Below are 15,520 nucleotides of genomic sequence, written 5' to 3' on the forward strand. Positions count from 1 at the left end.
AGGTGCCTTGGTCACCACTGGTTACAAGAGACCACTCTAGAGGATGCTGGCTATTATAGACCATTAGCTTAAGTGAGGAGCTAAAACCACAGATGCAGTGGTTTCTGACATGCACTGCGTGATTAAAACTGACAATTTCATGCATTTAAAATATCTGATTTGAAAGTCAATATGTCTGAAATGTTCATGCTGTGCACTATTAATGCTCTTCAAGGGAGTGGATGTTTCTTTTTTGATACACATGAAAATTAACTTGGACTATTTAAATATTTCCCACCAGGAGTCCTCACTGTAGGCTTACTATATTATAGAGCATTTAGACAGCTATGTCACACTTAAAAAGAGATGACTATAACTGAATTAGACAGAAAATCAAAGCAGGTATCATTTATTAGGAAGAAAATACCAAATGTTTCGATTGCATTAAATGATAAGATACAGTTGAAGTCTGAATTATTAGCCCCCCTGTTTATTTTTTCCCCAATTTCTGTTTCACAGAGAGCTGATTTTTTCAACAAATTTCTAAACATGATAGTTTTAATAACTCATTTATAATAACTGATTTATTTTATCCTTGCCATGATGACAGAACATAATATTTTACTAGATATTTTTCAAGACACTTCTATTTAGATTAAAGTGACATTTAAAGGCTTAATTGGTTAATTAGGTTAACTTAGGCAGGTTATGGTAATTAGGCAAGTTGTTGTATAATGATGGTTTGTTCTGTAGACCAGGGGTTCCCAAATCGTTCAGCTTGCGACCCCCAAAATAACAATGTTAATGACTTGTGAACCTCCTTTTTTCTCATGTTTATGCTGTAAATATACAAATGTTGCACACACATCTATAGGCATATATAAACAGGAGTATATTGACAATATAAACATGCAACAGTCTATTAATCATTTAATGCTTTTTTTACAGTCATTTATTAATTTAATGTTGTTGTTACTTTAATATCACTATTAACTATCTTCTGTGGGTTATGAATAAAATATGGTAATTCAAATAGTTTAATAAAATGTATTTGAGTTTTGTAAATCACCAAATGACCCCTTGTCATTGTCTCGCGACCCCCCAGGGGGTCACTTTAAGAACCACTGCTTTAGACTATCGGAAAAAAAAATTGCTTAAAGGGGCTTATAATTTTGACCTTAAAATAGAGTTCTAATAAAATTAAAATTCTAAGAAATAAAATTCTAAACTGCTTTTATTCTAGCTGAAATGAAATCAATAAAACTTTTTTCAGAAGAAAAAATATTATCAGACAAACTTTAAAATTCTGTTGCTCTGTTAAACATAATTTTGGAAATATTTAAAAAAGAGGACACAATTGAAAGGGTGGCTAATAATTCTGACTTGAACTGTATACGGTAGATATGCAGTAGGTTTTAAATTAACAAAATTATTCAGATAATTTCTATGAAATGTGGCAGAACATTTAATTGACAATAACTGATTAACTGAAAAAACAATAACTTAAATCTCAGTGTTTTAAGAGTGAAAAATTTGATACAACAAGTAAAATGATTAAGTTTGAATACACCAAACTGGTTTGTTTCACTAAGCATGGATTTTAAAACAAACACTACAATCCAAACAGCATCAGAACAACCTCAGTATTTTCATTCGAGCACAATACAAATTTTGTTGAAAACAGAACTTAATATGAATAAACATTGTCAAGTTCAAAAAGAATGTACAAGAATGTCTCTTACCTTTCGCTTTGATCGTTCAGACTTCTTGGACATATTTTTAATTTTTTTATGAAGATGATACAATACCTGAAATTCAAATGAAACACATTACTGTCTAAAAGTAGTCTGCATTACTTATTCTCCATAAAACTTATAGTTTATATGTGAAATCTTCACAAAAAATGAATGAGGAAAGCAATGAGTGACATCAGATATTGCTAGTTTTTATACTTCTCTAGAGAGAAATGACAACGATAAACTATAATACATTATAGGATTTACAAGTCATTTAAGCCCTGCAGGGACACATTTATCATTACACCCTGGTCAATGTAAATTTATTGATATGCATTATATCCCCTGGGCAACAGACATGCACAATATATCGATATTATCCAAATATCGCAATTGAGCACATTGTAATAGTTTGCAATAAATCAATGATTTAATACAAAAGTATCATGTGTGTCTGTCATTAGCAAACCCTCTGAATGACTTTCAGCACATTAGGCATATGTACATGTCTCTGAACCTAAACAGAATGGATAATGCTCAGGACAAAAATCTGTAATGATTTTCGTGTGGAAGTGAAACCAAGAGCAAGCAATGAAGCCATGTTCAGAAAGCAACAAGACATCCATAACTCCACTCTGTTTCAAGTGCTTTTGCTTTCCTGATTGTTCTTGATGCTTTCAGGGTTGATTTAACTGCCCCAGTAAAGCAAAGCAGTGGTAATATTTGTTTCATTGATTTTTGTTTGCTTGTTTAGATTGTTAAAATATCTGATTTGTCATATGCAACTGTAAACAACTGCTGTTCACTTTGAAATCTCTAGTGATGCAGTTTTTTCCATGAAATAATAAGAAACTTATGTTGATGGTTACATAAATTTTAACCAACAACATATTCTCTTTTCTTTTGCTCTCTGTTTTCCAGGGTGTCTAGAGATCCTGTGAAGACTGTTAAGGCCTGTGAAGAGATGACGACAACCCTACAAGGACTTTGATGATAGCAGAAACTATTAACCAACACACAAATTGTTCTTAATTATTGTAATGATCAGACCAATCCATTGAAAATATATTATATACGTATTATATGTATGCCACCTATTTGAAAAAGCACATAATATTGTATAAATGCAGGTTAACCATGAATATTGACAGTTGTACTAGAATTAGGCATGGGACAATAAACATTTTCAAGGTTTGGAAAAGTAAAGATTTTTAAACCACTAAAACTTTTATACCTTTCCTACAGTCATGTACATTTTTAATTTTTTTATTTTTTACGTGTTTTTTTTTTTTAACAACTATTATATATATTTTTTTACAGCAACAGTATCTCCAGCTGAAAAAGGACCCTCCACATCAAAAGCTGCTGACCCAAAATATTTTAAATGTTTCTTAAAATAAAATATATTGTGTTCAATGTGAGAAAATGTTGTTGTTTTTTACCCAGACATTTAAAACCAACATATTTTAGTGCAGTAATTACAATACAGCGATATCGTGAAACCTTGATATCTTTATCCAAGGTTATACCGTCAGAATCTTATATATGCCTAACTGGAATGATTGTGAAAATTATATGCAAATAAACTTTAATTAAATATCGTATTGCATAGCAAATATTATCTAACCTACTTACAAACATGCTAACCTAATTAAAATGTTATAAATGCATTTTTGTGCCATTTATGTACAATTGCTAACTATATTATCCATACAACTAAAAATGCATGAAATCTGTTGAAAGGTACCACTTTCATTACTTAGTTAATAGTTTGTTAAAAATGTTGAGATTTGAGTTAAGACTAATTTCTTATGGATCTTCTTTGTTTTTTATACCAGCGCTGATTCATTCTCACTAGAGAATCTGATGTCTGAATGAACAAAAATCTATAAATCTGGTCTGAAAGAGAAGATTGTACATTTTAAAACATACATAAGTTATTTTTGCTGAAATGAAGAAACTCTACAGATGCCCTTAAAGGGATGGTTCACACACTAAAATGAGAATTTAATCAATATTTACTCTCCCTCAAGTGTTTTTTTTTTACTGATATCAGTCTCTTTCTTCTGTTAATCAGAAAAGAAGACATTTTGAAGAAAGCTGAGCAACTGTAACCGTTGACTAACATAGTGTTAAAAACAAATAAAGTCAATGGTTACAGCTTTCCAAGTTTATTTCAACATATCATCTTTTATGTTTAACAAAAGAAATAAACTCATTAAGGTTTGAAACGGTACATGTTTAATGACAGAATCTTCATTTTTGGGTCAACTATCTCTTTAAAGAAAACGCAAAATACACCAAAAGCCACAAAACTCTAAAACTGATTTATTATTTGGGCTCGTTTAATTTCAGTCTAGAGGGTTTCCTTTCATTTGGTTAAAAGGCTAAATCTCAATGTATTGGTCACAGTTCAAGTGTGGCAATACCAACTGTTTGTTGTAATTACACAATTACATGCACTGTTATCTCGAACTAATGAACTTATTACTTTCCACAATGAGTCATACATAGCCTATACAGTTTTGCTAAAGGAAGAGGAACATATTTAAACTGATTATGAGGAGTCTGAGAAAAAATGACACTTCAATGCCCAATAACACGTGTGTGAGCTTAGTTTAAATGCTATTGTTTGTAGTTGACCTTAATGAATCTCTGGGTCCAGAGAGAATGAATTATGTAGTACAAAACCGCACTCTCTGTGTGGGCGCATGGCCACCTGTTGAATCCTTGACGGGATGAAACAAAACTCTCAAGCACGGGTTTAAATGCTCGTATGCTACGACCAGTTATTTTGCTTAAAGTTAATTATTATGTCCATTGCAATAAGCACAGCACGAGCTGGAGGAAACGCACTGCAATAAAAAGTCCATTATTTGGAGTAGGTTAACTAACCACACGCACCAGATTGGTTTCATTTTAGAGACTGTAAACTGTAAACAAGCTCATATAAATGAAAGTGAATAAACTCAGTGCTTCGTTCCATGCTATGGTGAAGATATACTGGCGATTCCTTACCTTGGCATAACAGCATGTGATCAAAAGCAGAGGTAATAGATAACCTATGACGAGAATAGTCACTTTGTAAGTGTGCTTGGCCACCCGCTCAGTCCAAATCTCCCAGCAGAACGTGCTATTGGGAGCCTTGGGGTGATCCGTCAAAATTTGGTGCTGAGCAACCGGGACGGCAAAGATAAAGGAAAGCATCCAAATGACACAGACGCCAATAAGCGCATTCCTCCGGTTACGAATGCACGGGGACTTTTTGGAGAGCACCACGGCAATGTACCTGTCCACGGACATGGCCACAAGCGTGAAAATGCTCACCAGCATGCTGACCATGACAAAATAGTGCACGAATTTACACAGAAACGCCCCGAAGATCCACTCGGGAAGAGAATATATAGTAGCCTGAAACGGGACGCAGAAAAGAAGGAAAGATAAATCAGCTATGCTGAGATTTAGGATGAAAATGTTCGTGGTACTTCTCGAGCGCCTCGACTTTATTTTCCCAATGACAACCATCACCAGAGTATTTCCAATGATTCCCAAGAAAAATATACATCCGAAAATGACGGGCACAATCACTACCTCAGGACCAAAAGTGTCTGTCGTTTGGTTCGTGTCCATATGCTCCTCTGTCCAAATTACCGTTTCATTTCGGGATAACCCCATGATTACAAGCATTCAAGAGGTCCGGTCGAAGCAAAAGGACATAAGTACGTTCGGAAACGCAGAGCAATCATTCCCCGGTTTGGCTTCTCATTTCTCAAGTTAGCGCGCGCTGGCCAATCTTTGGCTCGTTTGTGGAGTACTCCGGTAGGCTGGGAAATGCACCGGCTGGGTGTGAAACACTGTTGAGGACGCACATCATAGTAGCCTACACTGGCGCGTGTGCTTTCCTGGCAAGACGTTGGAAGGCTGACACGAGTTTGGTGCAGAAAGTTTCCGCCCGGAAGCGCCTGAAACGATCTTGTGTCGTGATTTAGTCCTGATCGATTCACTGTAATAACAGCTGAGGCGTATCTTGTTTAGTTTCTACAATAACCTTTTTTTCATGCCTTAACGATATTATGTTGTTGTGCCAAAGACCGCACTGTTTGTTTGTGATTAAGAACATCTACACAAACGCCTAAGGACCTTTACACTTGTTCTCACGTTATCTTATACTGATAACCTACTGTTACTGCACGTGCACCCTTACTTGATTGCTTGTACTGCTGCAATTCACAACACAATTGGGATTTTTTCCTTAAGTATGCTATATGCTGCTTTCTGCTAGTGAAACTTTAAAGAACTCATTTAGGAAGCAGCATTCCACCCACTCAAATAACCTTAATAAAATGATGCAAGAGTGTTCAATGAACTCAATAAAAAATAGAATAAACCGAAACAGTTTCCGGCATTTTATGGCCCTGCTATATGTTTATTGTTTTACAACAAACATGTAACATTTTAACATTATTACTTTTAATTCACAGTCTCACCAACAAAGTTTTGTTTTTCAACATCTTAAGTTCACGATTCACATTTGCAGGTGTGTTAAACAGACGCCAACAAGCACAGAAAGTTCTAAGAGGTCAAGACAGAACCTACTTGATAATGCAAAGAACAATTAAAAGCAACAAACTGAATATAGTTAGAGTAAAGGTTCTGGTTTAATGGCATAAGGTCTGTTTTACACATATTATGGCTGAAAAGCCTGTACTTAAACAGCAAAGCTACATATACTGTACACTTGACTTTGAACCCGACACCCACAAACATTTTAAGTTTGGGTTCTTTGGATTCAGCTAAGAGGTCAAGCGGTGACATTTAGAAGCTCTGTTGGTTAAATGTCCTTTTTACTGTGTGAATTTTCAGGTCATAGATCATCATGCCAGTTTGAACCATGGTACCATGGTGTGTCCATGGTACACTGCCAAAATGTGCTGGCAGTACCAGTCAGGTACACATTAATTTCTAATCTTAAGAATCAAACATAAGCAACTCCAAAACCAAGCGTGACCACAGCTTAGCATGCAGACCTACCAACAAAAGCTGCTCGCTGTATGTTTTTTCCATATGAAATCAATAACACAATTTTTAGAGAATGGTTATTGTAATGCACATTTACATGGTATAGTAAAACTTTAAGAAATTACTTCATCCTGTATTTCATCATGGCCAGGAGACGTATCATTTTAAAACAGAATCCATTACTTTTGTAATGATAATGAACTCATCGGTGCAGAGTTCAGACCATCAAAAGAATCCAAAAGTGGACAACTGGCTTTCTCACAGTAAATTATTTCTTGAAAGTATAAATCCCTTAAAATGACAGAAATAACTGAGAATGACCACAAAGATGAAGCTTTAATTAACATTCTTTATGATATCTATATAAGGCAAAAAACTTTTTGCTCATCTATTTTTATTTTTCACCTTTCAGTTATAATTCTGTAAATACTGTAAAAATCATCAAACTGGTTCACATTTTCAACCTTATGTGGCCAAGCCTCCAATTACTAAATCCATAACACTACCATAACTGCTCAAAATCTTTATTATTTAATACATATTTAACTCACTTTATAAACATAATACTTTTGTTGTAATAATATATTTATTATTACAGATTATAGGTAGACTATAGATTCCAGCAGAACAGTGTACATCAAAATGATTCCTTTATTGCGGTAGTTAGAATAGGTAGAAAAATGCTGCTTGGTATATTCTGAATAACAAGAGGTAACGAGCCAAAAGTTTTTGTGAGGAAGAAGAAATCTTGTTTGCTGAACATAAGTGTTGTAAGAAATGTAATCCCTAAAAACTGTTCCTCTGCATGCTAATCCATTCCTATTCGCAGTTCTACACATTCTAAACAATCAAACAAACAAACTACAATAAGAAACATATATCTGATTTTGCATTATGTACAATTACAAAATTTAATTTTGTGTGAAAATGGAAATTAAAAAAATACCTGAATTCATGAAAAGTTGTCTTTGATAGCCAAATTGCAAAAACAACATGAAAAGTATTTTATTAAAAAAAAAAAAAAAAAAAGTTTATGACAGAAAAGGGTTTAACATGTTTTTTTCTTCTCTGAATAAATTACTGGTGTTCAGACATATATTTTATAGAATGTTTAGGCTTCTGTTTCTAATAATAATAATAATATAAATGCCAAACTCCAAATTTAACAAAAGACTATGAAATTAGCCTATTGCATTGTATCTTATGTTTCATTTTTAGCTTCTGAAGTCAAATGCTTTTGTGAAAAGAACAACCTGAAAAGCTTAAAATTTAAAGGTTCAATAAGTTGCTTTAATCTTTGAAATCTACATATTGGGTATATGACTTGGTTAAGTTAAAAAAATCTCCAGAAATATCTATAAAATATCAGATATCAGAAGGTCCATATTGACCATATTTGGAATGGTCTTCAATATCCATGTGCTCTTCTTCAACTTGCAACCTGCTCTCTCTCTCTGTGTCTCTCTCTCTCTCACACACATGCACGCATGCAGACATGCACACACACAGACAAGCTGTGTTGCTAAATTATAATTAAACTTGACAAAAGATGTATTGCAGGGGTCACCAACCCTGTTCCTGGAGAGATACCTTCTTGCACATTTCAGTTGCAACCCTGACCAAACACACCTGTTTGTAATTATCAAGTGCTGCTTTAGGTACTATCAATTGGTTCAGGTGTGTTTGATCAGGGTTGGGACTGAATTCTGCAGGAAGGTAGCTCTCAAGGAACAGGGTTGGTGACCCCTGATGTATTGGGTAGTATTTTGAAGCTACAGAATGATATCAAGAATTAATATCAATCTCTGCATAGATGACATTTGATAAAGAGTATTGCGGTTCTTTAACTTTAGAAAAGCTGAGGGATTGAAAAAATTCTTAAAGTCCATTTTATAAGATAAAAGTAAGCATACTTTATGCCTCTTCAGGGTGGAGCTGAATAAATGTATAATCAATATATCCCTGAAATCTGTATTTATGTTGCATCCTGACCTCTCAAAATAAGAGTCCCACATACATAGTCATTTTAATATAACTTATATAAACTTAAAAATAACTAAGGGAAGAGAATAATCATTGCTGTCTCATTAGGAAGCATTGTGGCTTATCAAATGCTGCCTGGGTCATACATATTAATGATCCCATTGCGACATATCACTCTCTGTAATAGCTACTGATCTCCTGATGAAGAGGCTGCTTGTCAGGACCAGATGACATAGAAAGTTACCTAAAGTACAAGCAAATCTTGAGTGCATGTCTCGTGACTCACGCAACAGTCTGTATTGTGTTCTGACAGCCCTATCTTTCACCGGGGTTTTACACTAGCGAAATTAAATGAGAATAGGGAAACAATGGTGTTTGTGTCTCACGGTATGACTGTTTCCATAGACTGAACTCTTGTTATTCATTAATACATTCATTGTCTTGACGGCTTAGTCCCTTTATTAATCCGGGGTCACCACAGCGGAATCAACTTATTCAGCACGTTTTAACGCAGCAGATGCCCTTCCAGCCGCACCCCATCTCTGGGAAACATCCACACACACTTATTCACACACTACAGACAATTTAGCCTACCCAATTCACCTGTACCACATGTCTTCGGACTGTGGGGGAAACTGGAGCACCCAGAGGAAACCCACGCGAACACAGGAAGAACATGCAAACTCCACACAGAAACGCCAACTGAGCCGAGCCGTGGTTCGAACCAGCGTCCTTCTTGCTGTTAGGCGACAGCACAACCTACTGCACCACTGCGTCGCCACTCGTTATATATTTTCTTAATATTGCATCTTTAAGTTGAATATACTGTACTGTACTGTGAATATGGCCTTTTTCAAAGCTGATTTAAATGTGCAACCTTTCATTTAAGAACTTTGAAAAGGTAAAACCAGGTAAAACTCAGCATAATGTGTGAGAACACGTACAACACTGTTTAAAAACCATAACAGGCTGCACCTCATGAAGTTGTTGAGAGAATATTGAAAGAATGTTCAGAGCTAAAATCTAGATGAAAGGTGATGGATTGTCACTGTAAAACATTGTGTTTTTTCCTACTAGTTGTCAGATCTTGTTTCAGTTTATTTGCAAGTATTATATTATATTATATTAATTATATTAATTATATTATATTATATTATATTATATTATATTATATTATATTATATTATATTATATTATATTATATTATATTATATTATATTATATTTTAAGATAGTATTTTCTTTGAATTCCTGACTGTAATAAATTGCTCTAGGTCAGTTACTGTATGAGTGCTTCCAAACTTTGCAGTATTTTATGTTTTTTACATTACCTTACTTTATACTGTACTTTATATTTATATTGTGTGTTTTCAAGTATGTTTTTTATGAGAGAGAATTTTGAGTTCTCACATGCAGAATTAGTGATGAATCTTGAAATGACCGATGTGCTCCCTCTGTTCCTGCCAACACAGAGAGTTTTCTATTAAGCAGTGATGTTTGATTTTGTTTTTAGCTTCTCGTACCTGTGCAAATATCAACACTGCAACTAGGTTGTAGTTTGCCAGGTTGCGCCAACAAACTAGATACATTTTGTTTGATGTGCCAATTGTGTCAGTGAGATGCATTTTACACAAGATCTGGCAATCAGACAACACTGGAATAACAAATTGATGTGACTATTTGCATAACAGGGTTAAGGCCATTCAAATTAAGGCAGTTTCACAAGAAAAATAACAAAACAGAAGGAGGGCAGGAGGTGGTTGTGAAATACAAAAGACTCATGGGAAAAAATGTGAAGTGTGCCGATAAATTATCCAAATGTACAGCAAGGCAAATAAAGACCCTGCAGTGCAACTTGCTGCAACCCAGCAAGCCCAAAATTTGGACTCAATAAATTAACAATATAAATCAGAGAGATGCATCTGCATGCATAACATGTTTTTGTTTCATCAGTTGGTTGTGCAACATTAGTTGGTTGTCCAGCATAAAATTATATCCCAAATGGCATTCTGCTGTGTCCAAACTTGCATTAGATTAATATCCTGTCTCCTTTTTTGTGACATTTTGGGAACCGCTCCCATAATTTTGGGCCCTATTAAACAAACTGAATGACTTAATATTTTGTTTTATTTTGTTTTTTGCAGTGGTGTAACACTACAATGAAAAATAATAATAATCACAATAAAAAAAATCCTTGTTTTAATTGGATCCCTTTGTGAGCACAGATCTGTTTTTACACAGCTGACAGTTTAGTGCACCACGAAGTGTCCAACTTTCTTTCTTTCTTTCTTTCTTTCTTTCTTTCTTTCTTTCTTTCTTTCTTTCTTTCTTTCTTTCTTTCTTTCTTTCTTTCTTTTGTAGTAAATGTCCTCAAATTTAACCTTCAAATTGCTTTGCACAATCAGTGTCTCCTGTGTTTAATAATGAATGGCATTTTCAGTATAAAACCATAATGAAATGTCACTCAGGATTAAATTTATTTCCATACCATTTTTATAATGTTTTGGTGGCACGGTGGCTCAGTGGTTAGCACTATCACCTCTCCGGAAGAAGGTTGCTGCATTTCTGTGTGAAGCTTGCATGTTCCAGCTTCCCCCACAGTCCAAAGACATGGTATAGGTGACTTGGGTAAACAAAATTGGCCATAGTGTGTGAATGAGTGTATGGGTGTTTTCTAGACCTGCATTGCAATAGGAAGTGCATTCGCCGTGTAAGAAATATGCTGGAATAGTTGGTAATTAATTTTATTGTGATAAATAAGGAACTAAGCTGAAGATAAATGAATGAATAAATGAATTTAGAATGTTTGTTAGTTATCATATGATGTACTGACCAATGCATTGTCTTATCAAATCTTTTTTTAATATTTATGCATGGACTATTTAGCATGTCCCGTTATATATGTTGTATGCGTTATGTTCTGCAAGTGTTTTGCATTAAATATTACCAATTTTTTAAAACCTCAAGATGATTGTACTGTACCTACAGCATCTCTAAAGTTAATTCAGAATTATAGCATCAGTGCAAAAGATTTGTTGAAGTAGGAAATTAATATGCGACTTAAGTTTCTGGTATTGTTATTGTAATTCCTAAAACCTTGTTTACAGCCTGAATGTTCTAGGGAAGAAGTTTATATGATGCTGGAGGTGCTTTTAAAAGTTCTGAAGCACATCCCAGTATGTTTCCAGCAAAATGGATGTTTTAAGCCAAAGAACCTTGTTTATAGCATTGTGTTCTTCTCGGTGGACAACATCTGGCAGATTTCCCAAACAACAGACAGAAGTGCCAAACTAGACTGTAATAGATCGGAATGAGGATAGAATGCACTGAGGAAGTTTCAGAACTGGACACAGATTTACTAGGATCCACCTTACTTGTGGCCTTCCTCGTCATGGGGGTTTGCTCTGCTCATGGTGGTCCCAAAAGGAACTTGATCAACTCAATCATATCACGGAAGGTCTAACACCTATTTCAAAGAAGAGGTGGGTTCATTTCCAAAAAAGCTGCCCTGAGGCTCTCCAGTGCTCACGGCTGTGGAGTTTGACAGGTTGTAGCCCAGGTGTCTGTTGTCCACAGGCACAAAGATGTTGTTACATTTACTGCTGTCAGAGCCAAAGTGTTCAAAAAGCATTGTGATGTATTATTTGCTATGTAGTTAGCTGTAGCAGAGGTACATGCTCACTGCACCCCCGACTCCCCTAGATATGATACTTCCCCTGTTGATCAATTACAGCACATTAGGACAGATCTATTGCAGGTTTTTCTGAATATCTTAACTTTCAATAAAACCAGGTTTAAAATTCTGGTCTTGTTTTGTTGACATGTCAGAGATAAATGTTTTTACAGCTGGGATTTAATATCTTTTTTATCATTATATTAAATCAGAAAATGCGGTCAACAGTCAGATAAAAAATACTGGCATGCTTTTTAAATTTTATGTTTAAATGTTATGAAAAAATCTGGCCAATGATGTATGAAAACCTAATGAATATAGATAGAAAAGTTTGGTTTATAAAATGCGACTGAAGTGGAGACTGTGTCAGTGCTTTTCCTCCTCTACTGTAACACTTGAGTGTGCATTTTAAATGTTTTCTTTCCACTTGTCTGAAGAAGACATGATATGCAAACAAAGTAGACCAAAGTTTCATAACTGACAACAATGGTTTTGCCTTTGTGTCTTGCTTTGGAAGAGCAAAGCACAAGAGTTGGAGTTGGGAAACACTCTTTGTTTTTAAGAGTTAGCTGATCTCATAATGCTCAATACTGTGAACATGCTGCATTTTAAAACAAGTTAAGCATATTGCTGGAAAAGCAATTCCAGCAATATGGATGTGACTTTTGCAGTAAAAACTCAAAACGTAAATTCATAAAGAAGGTATAACATTATACTGTAACATCTGTTTATATTTTCCAGAACAACTGACCACAACTGACCACAGAGTCAAGGGACTACAAAAATCTGTGCTTTACTGTTTTGTACTTTAAATGAGGAAAATAAACATGCGTTATGGATGTGACCAAATAAAGTATGCGAGTTTGCAGCAAACAACAAACGTTGTCGAAATTATGTGAAATAAACTGCACAACCCAAAAGAAATAATCACAATTAAAAGGATAAAAGTTGGCTCTCTATAGAATAAAAATGACAGATTTTATTTTATTTAAAATTTTTGCATTTATCAGGAAATATGTCATTATGGATGTGACATCTCTCTGTTATGGATTTGATCGATGTAAAATTGCCACTTGCGTGACTGATAAATCAAATATAAGTTTGAAAACATTGACATATATATTTTTAAGTATTTCTAAAGTACTGTAAAATACTTGCTTACACCAAAAACTTAGAAGAGGTTTCTGTATTTTGGTGAACACTTTTTTTTTTTTGATGGCAAGGACATTTGCATTTAATTGCTCATATATATATATATATATATATATATATATATATATATATATATATATATATATATATATATATATGAGCATTGCAATATCATATATATGTGGCTGTCTATCGGCACTGGTGAGGTCGGCGATGGCTCGAGGCTGCAGGCTAAGTGCCCCTTACCAGTGTCGATAAACAGCCATATCACACTGTTACGAGTGTGATATTGCATTTATACAACAGTCCATCAGCATAATCATGTGTATAAAAAAGAAACTTAAACACGGAGAGTTTCAAAAACCCTTTTGTACAAGAAACTACTTTCTTCTGTCATTCATTCACATTTGCAGCTGACGTCAGAACAGCAGACACCTTTGCTAATGGGCTACAAGCACATGGACCTTTAATTTTAAGCTTCCAGTAAACTGTCTTTCTAGTACAAAATTGTCACATTTAAGATCTGATTTTTTACAAATCAGCAAACTTCACTGCCTGTTAGATATATGATATGAAGTGTGTCTCAGATCAAGAAGCACTGCATTAAATTCCATTTCCGCCTGCTGTCTTTAAAATATGACTTATTTTACCCCAGTGTTTTCAATGGAATTTCTGCGCTAGCCTGTTGCTACGGACTGCTAGTGCTTACGGTCTTTCATCTGGTTTTACGCTTAAACAACTAAATGAATGCTTAAGTCTATTCAACTGAATGTATTGTAATTACATTACAACATTGATGGTGTAAAAACAACCTTGTGAAATTAAAAATAGTCACAATAAGCTTTCACCCGAAGTTTATCGTTGGTTTTAAAACTCTAGCTGCGCATAGAGCCCATTCACCAATGTCACTTTAGGGCTATTTGAATCATTCTCTAGTGAAATATGAGAAAACTAAGCCCCGAAAAAGCCAGAGCAAAGCAAACACTACCAGTTTCTGTGTTATAAACACAGCACTACAAAAATCAAAAGAGAGAGATTGTCACTTACCTGATTTATAATGATTTGTTCAGCTGTAGTTTGAAATTTACGCTTAGAAATGCTGTTTTCTCCCCTAAGGACCAATTATGCGGTCTGTCGCCATCTTGTGGCTGGACGTAACCGTCACAGGTCTGCTGGCCAATACACTCAATCCGATGCTCCGAAATTATAAATATTTTAAAATAGGCACTGTTTAATTCTGTTTAATGCAATCTAAACAACTATATTCTTGACTAAAAAGCCTTAAAAGTACATTATTCAACAGCAGCAATATTTGTTAAACTGTAAAGTGTCCTCTGCTTGTAGCTTTGGATGTAATGCAAAAGAGTGAAGGGGCTGGGCCTGGACGAGCGCTGTTATTTGCAGAATAGTGCATGGCTATCAGCCAATCAGATTCAAAAACCAGACAGAACTGTTGTATGAATATACTTTGCAAATCACTTCAGACGTTGCAATGTTTAGTAGATGCTTATTTATGCTACATACAAACTTAGGAAATTGATCCAGTAACATTTTCATTGTCTAATGCTTGAGCAAGAACACAATTAAAGCAAGCAAATAACTATATTTATGAATGTGGAGCCATCTAATTGGTGTTAAGCAGTCATCCATAGTCACACAAAGGGTGTCGTTCAGGCGAGAGATGAATAAGACTGTGATAATATTTACAATTTTTATTAAAGACAAATTATTTCCCAGTGTTGGGTTGCGGCTGGAAGGGCACCCAAATATATGCTGGATAAGTTGGCGGTTTATTCTGCTGTGGCGACCCCAGATTAATAAAGGGACTAAGTCGAAAAGAAAATGAATGAATACAAATTAAATTTGGTGGGCTCTGGAGGAGGGCATAAATCAAGGGTAGCAATGTTGAAGGAAGGAACTAGGAGGGGAGCTGGAGCAGGAGACTGGTGGAGACCTTGAATGCAGCTAGGAGGACGCCC

General features: G+C 34.9%; 1 protein-coding gene across 2 annotated transcripts in view; it reads right to left on the minus strand.

The window, feature by feature from the left end:
- galr1b (galanin receptor 1b) overlaps positions 1 to 15,103 on the minus strand; it is a 66,899-nt gene extending 51,796 nt beyond the window's left edge. The window contains exons 1-2 of one of the 2 annotated variants that reach the window (XM_087259644.1): positions 14,589 to 15,103; positions 1,722 to 1,787 (exon numbers count right to left, since the gene is read on the minus strand). In XM_087259644.1, the coding sequence (XP_087115770.1) occupies positions 1,722 to 1,754 (33 nt within the window). In that variant the 5' untranslated portion in view covers positions 1,755 to 1,787; positions 14,589 to 15,103. Of the gene's footprint in view, positions 1 to 1,721; positions 1,788 to 4,733; positions 5,634 to 14,588 lie in introns of those variants that run through there. The other variant, NM_001327843.1, reaches the window with a different exon arrangement.
- Between the last annotated feature and the right edge of the window lie 417 nt (positions 15,104 to 15,520).

This window comes from Danio rerio, chromosome 7 (genome assembly GCF_052040795.2).
Source record: "Danio rerio strain M-AB ecotype USA chromosome 7, GRCz13ab, whole genome shotgun sequence".
Classification (NCBI taxonomy): domain Eukaryota; kingdom Metazoa; phylum Chordata; class Actinopteri; order Cypriniformes; family Danionidae; genus Danio; species Danio rerio.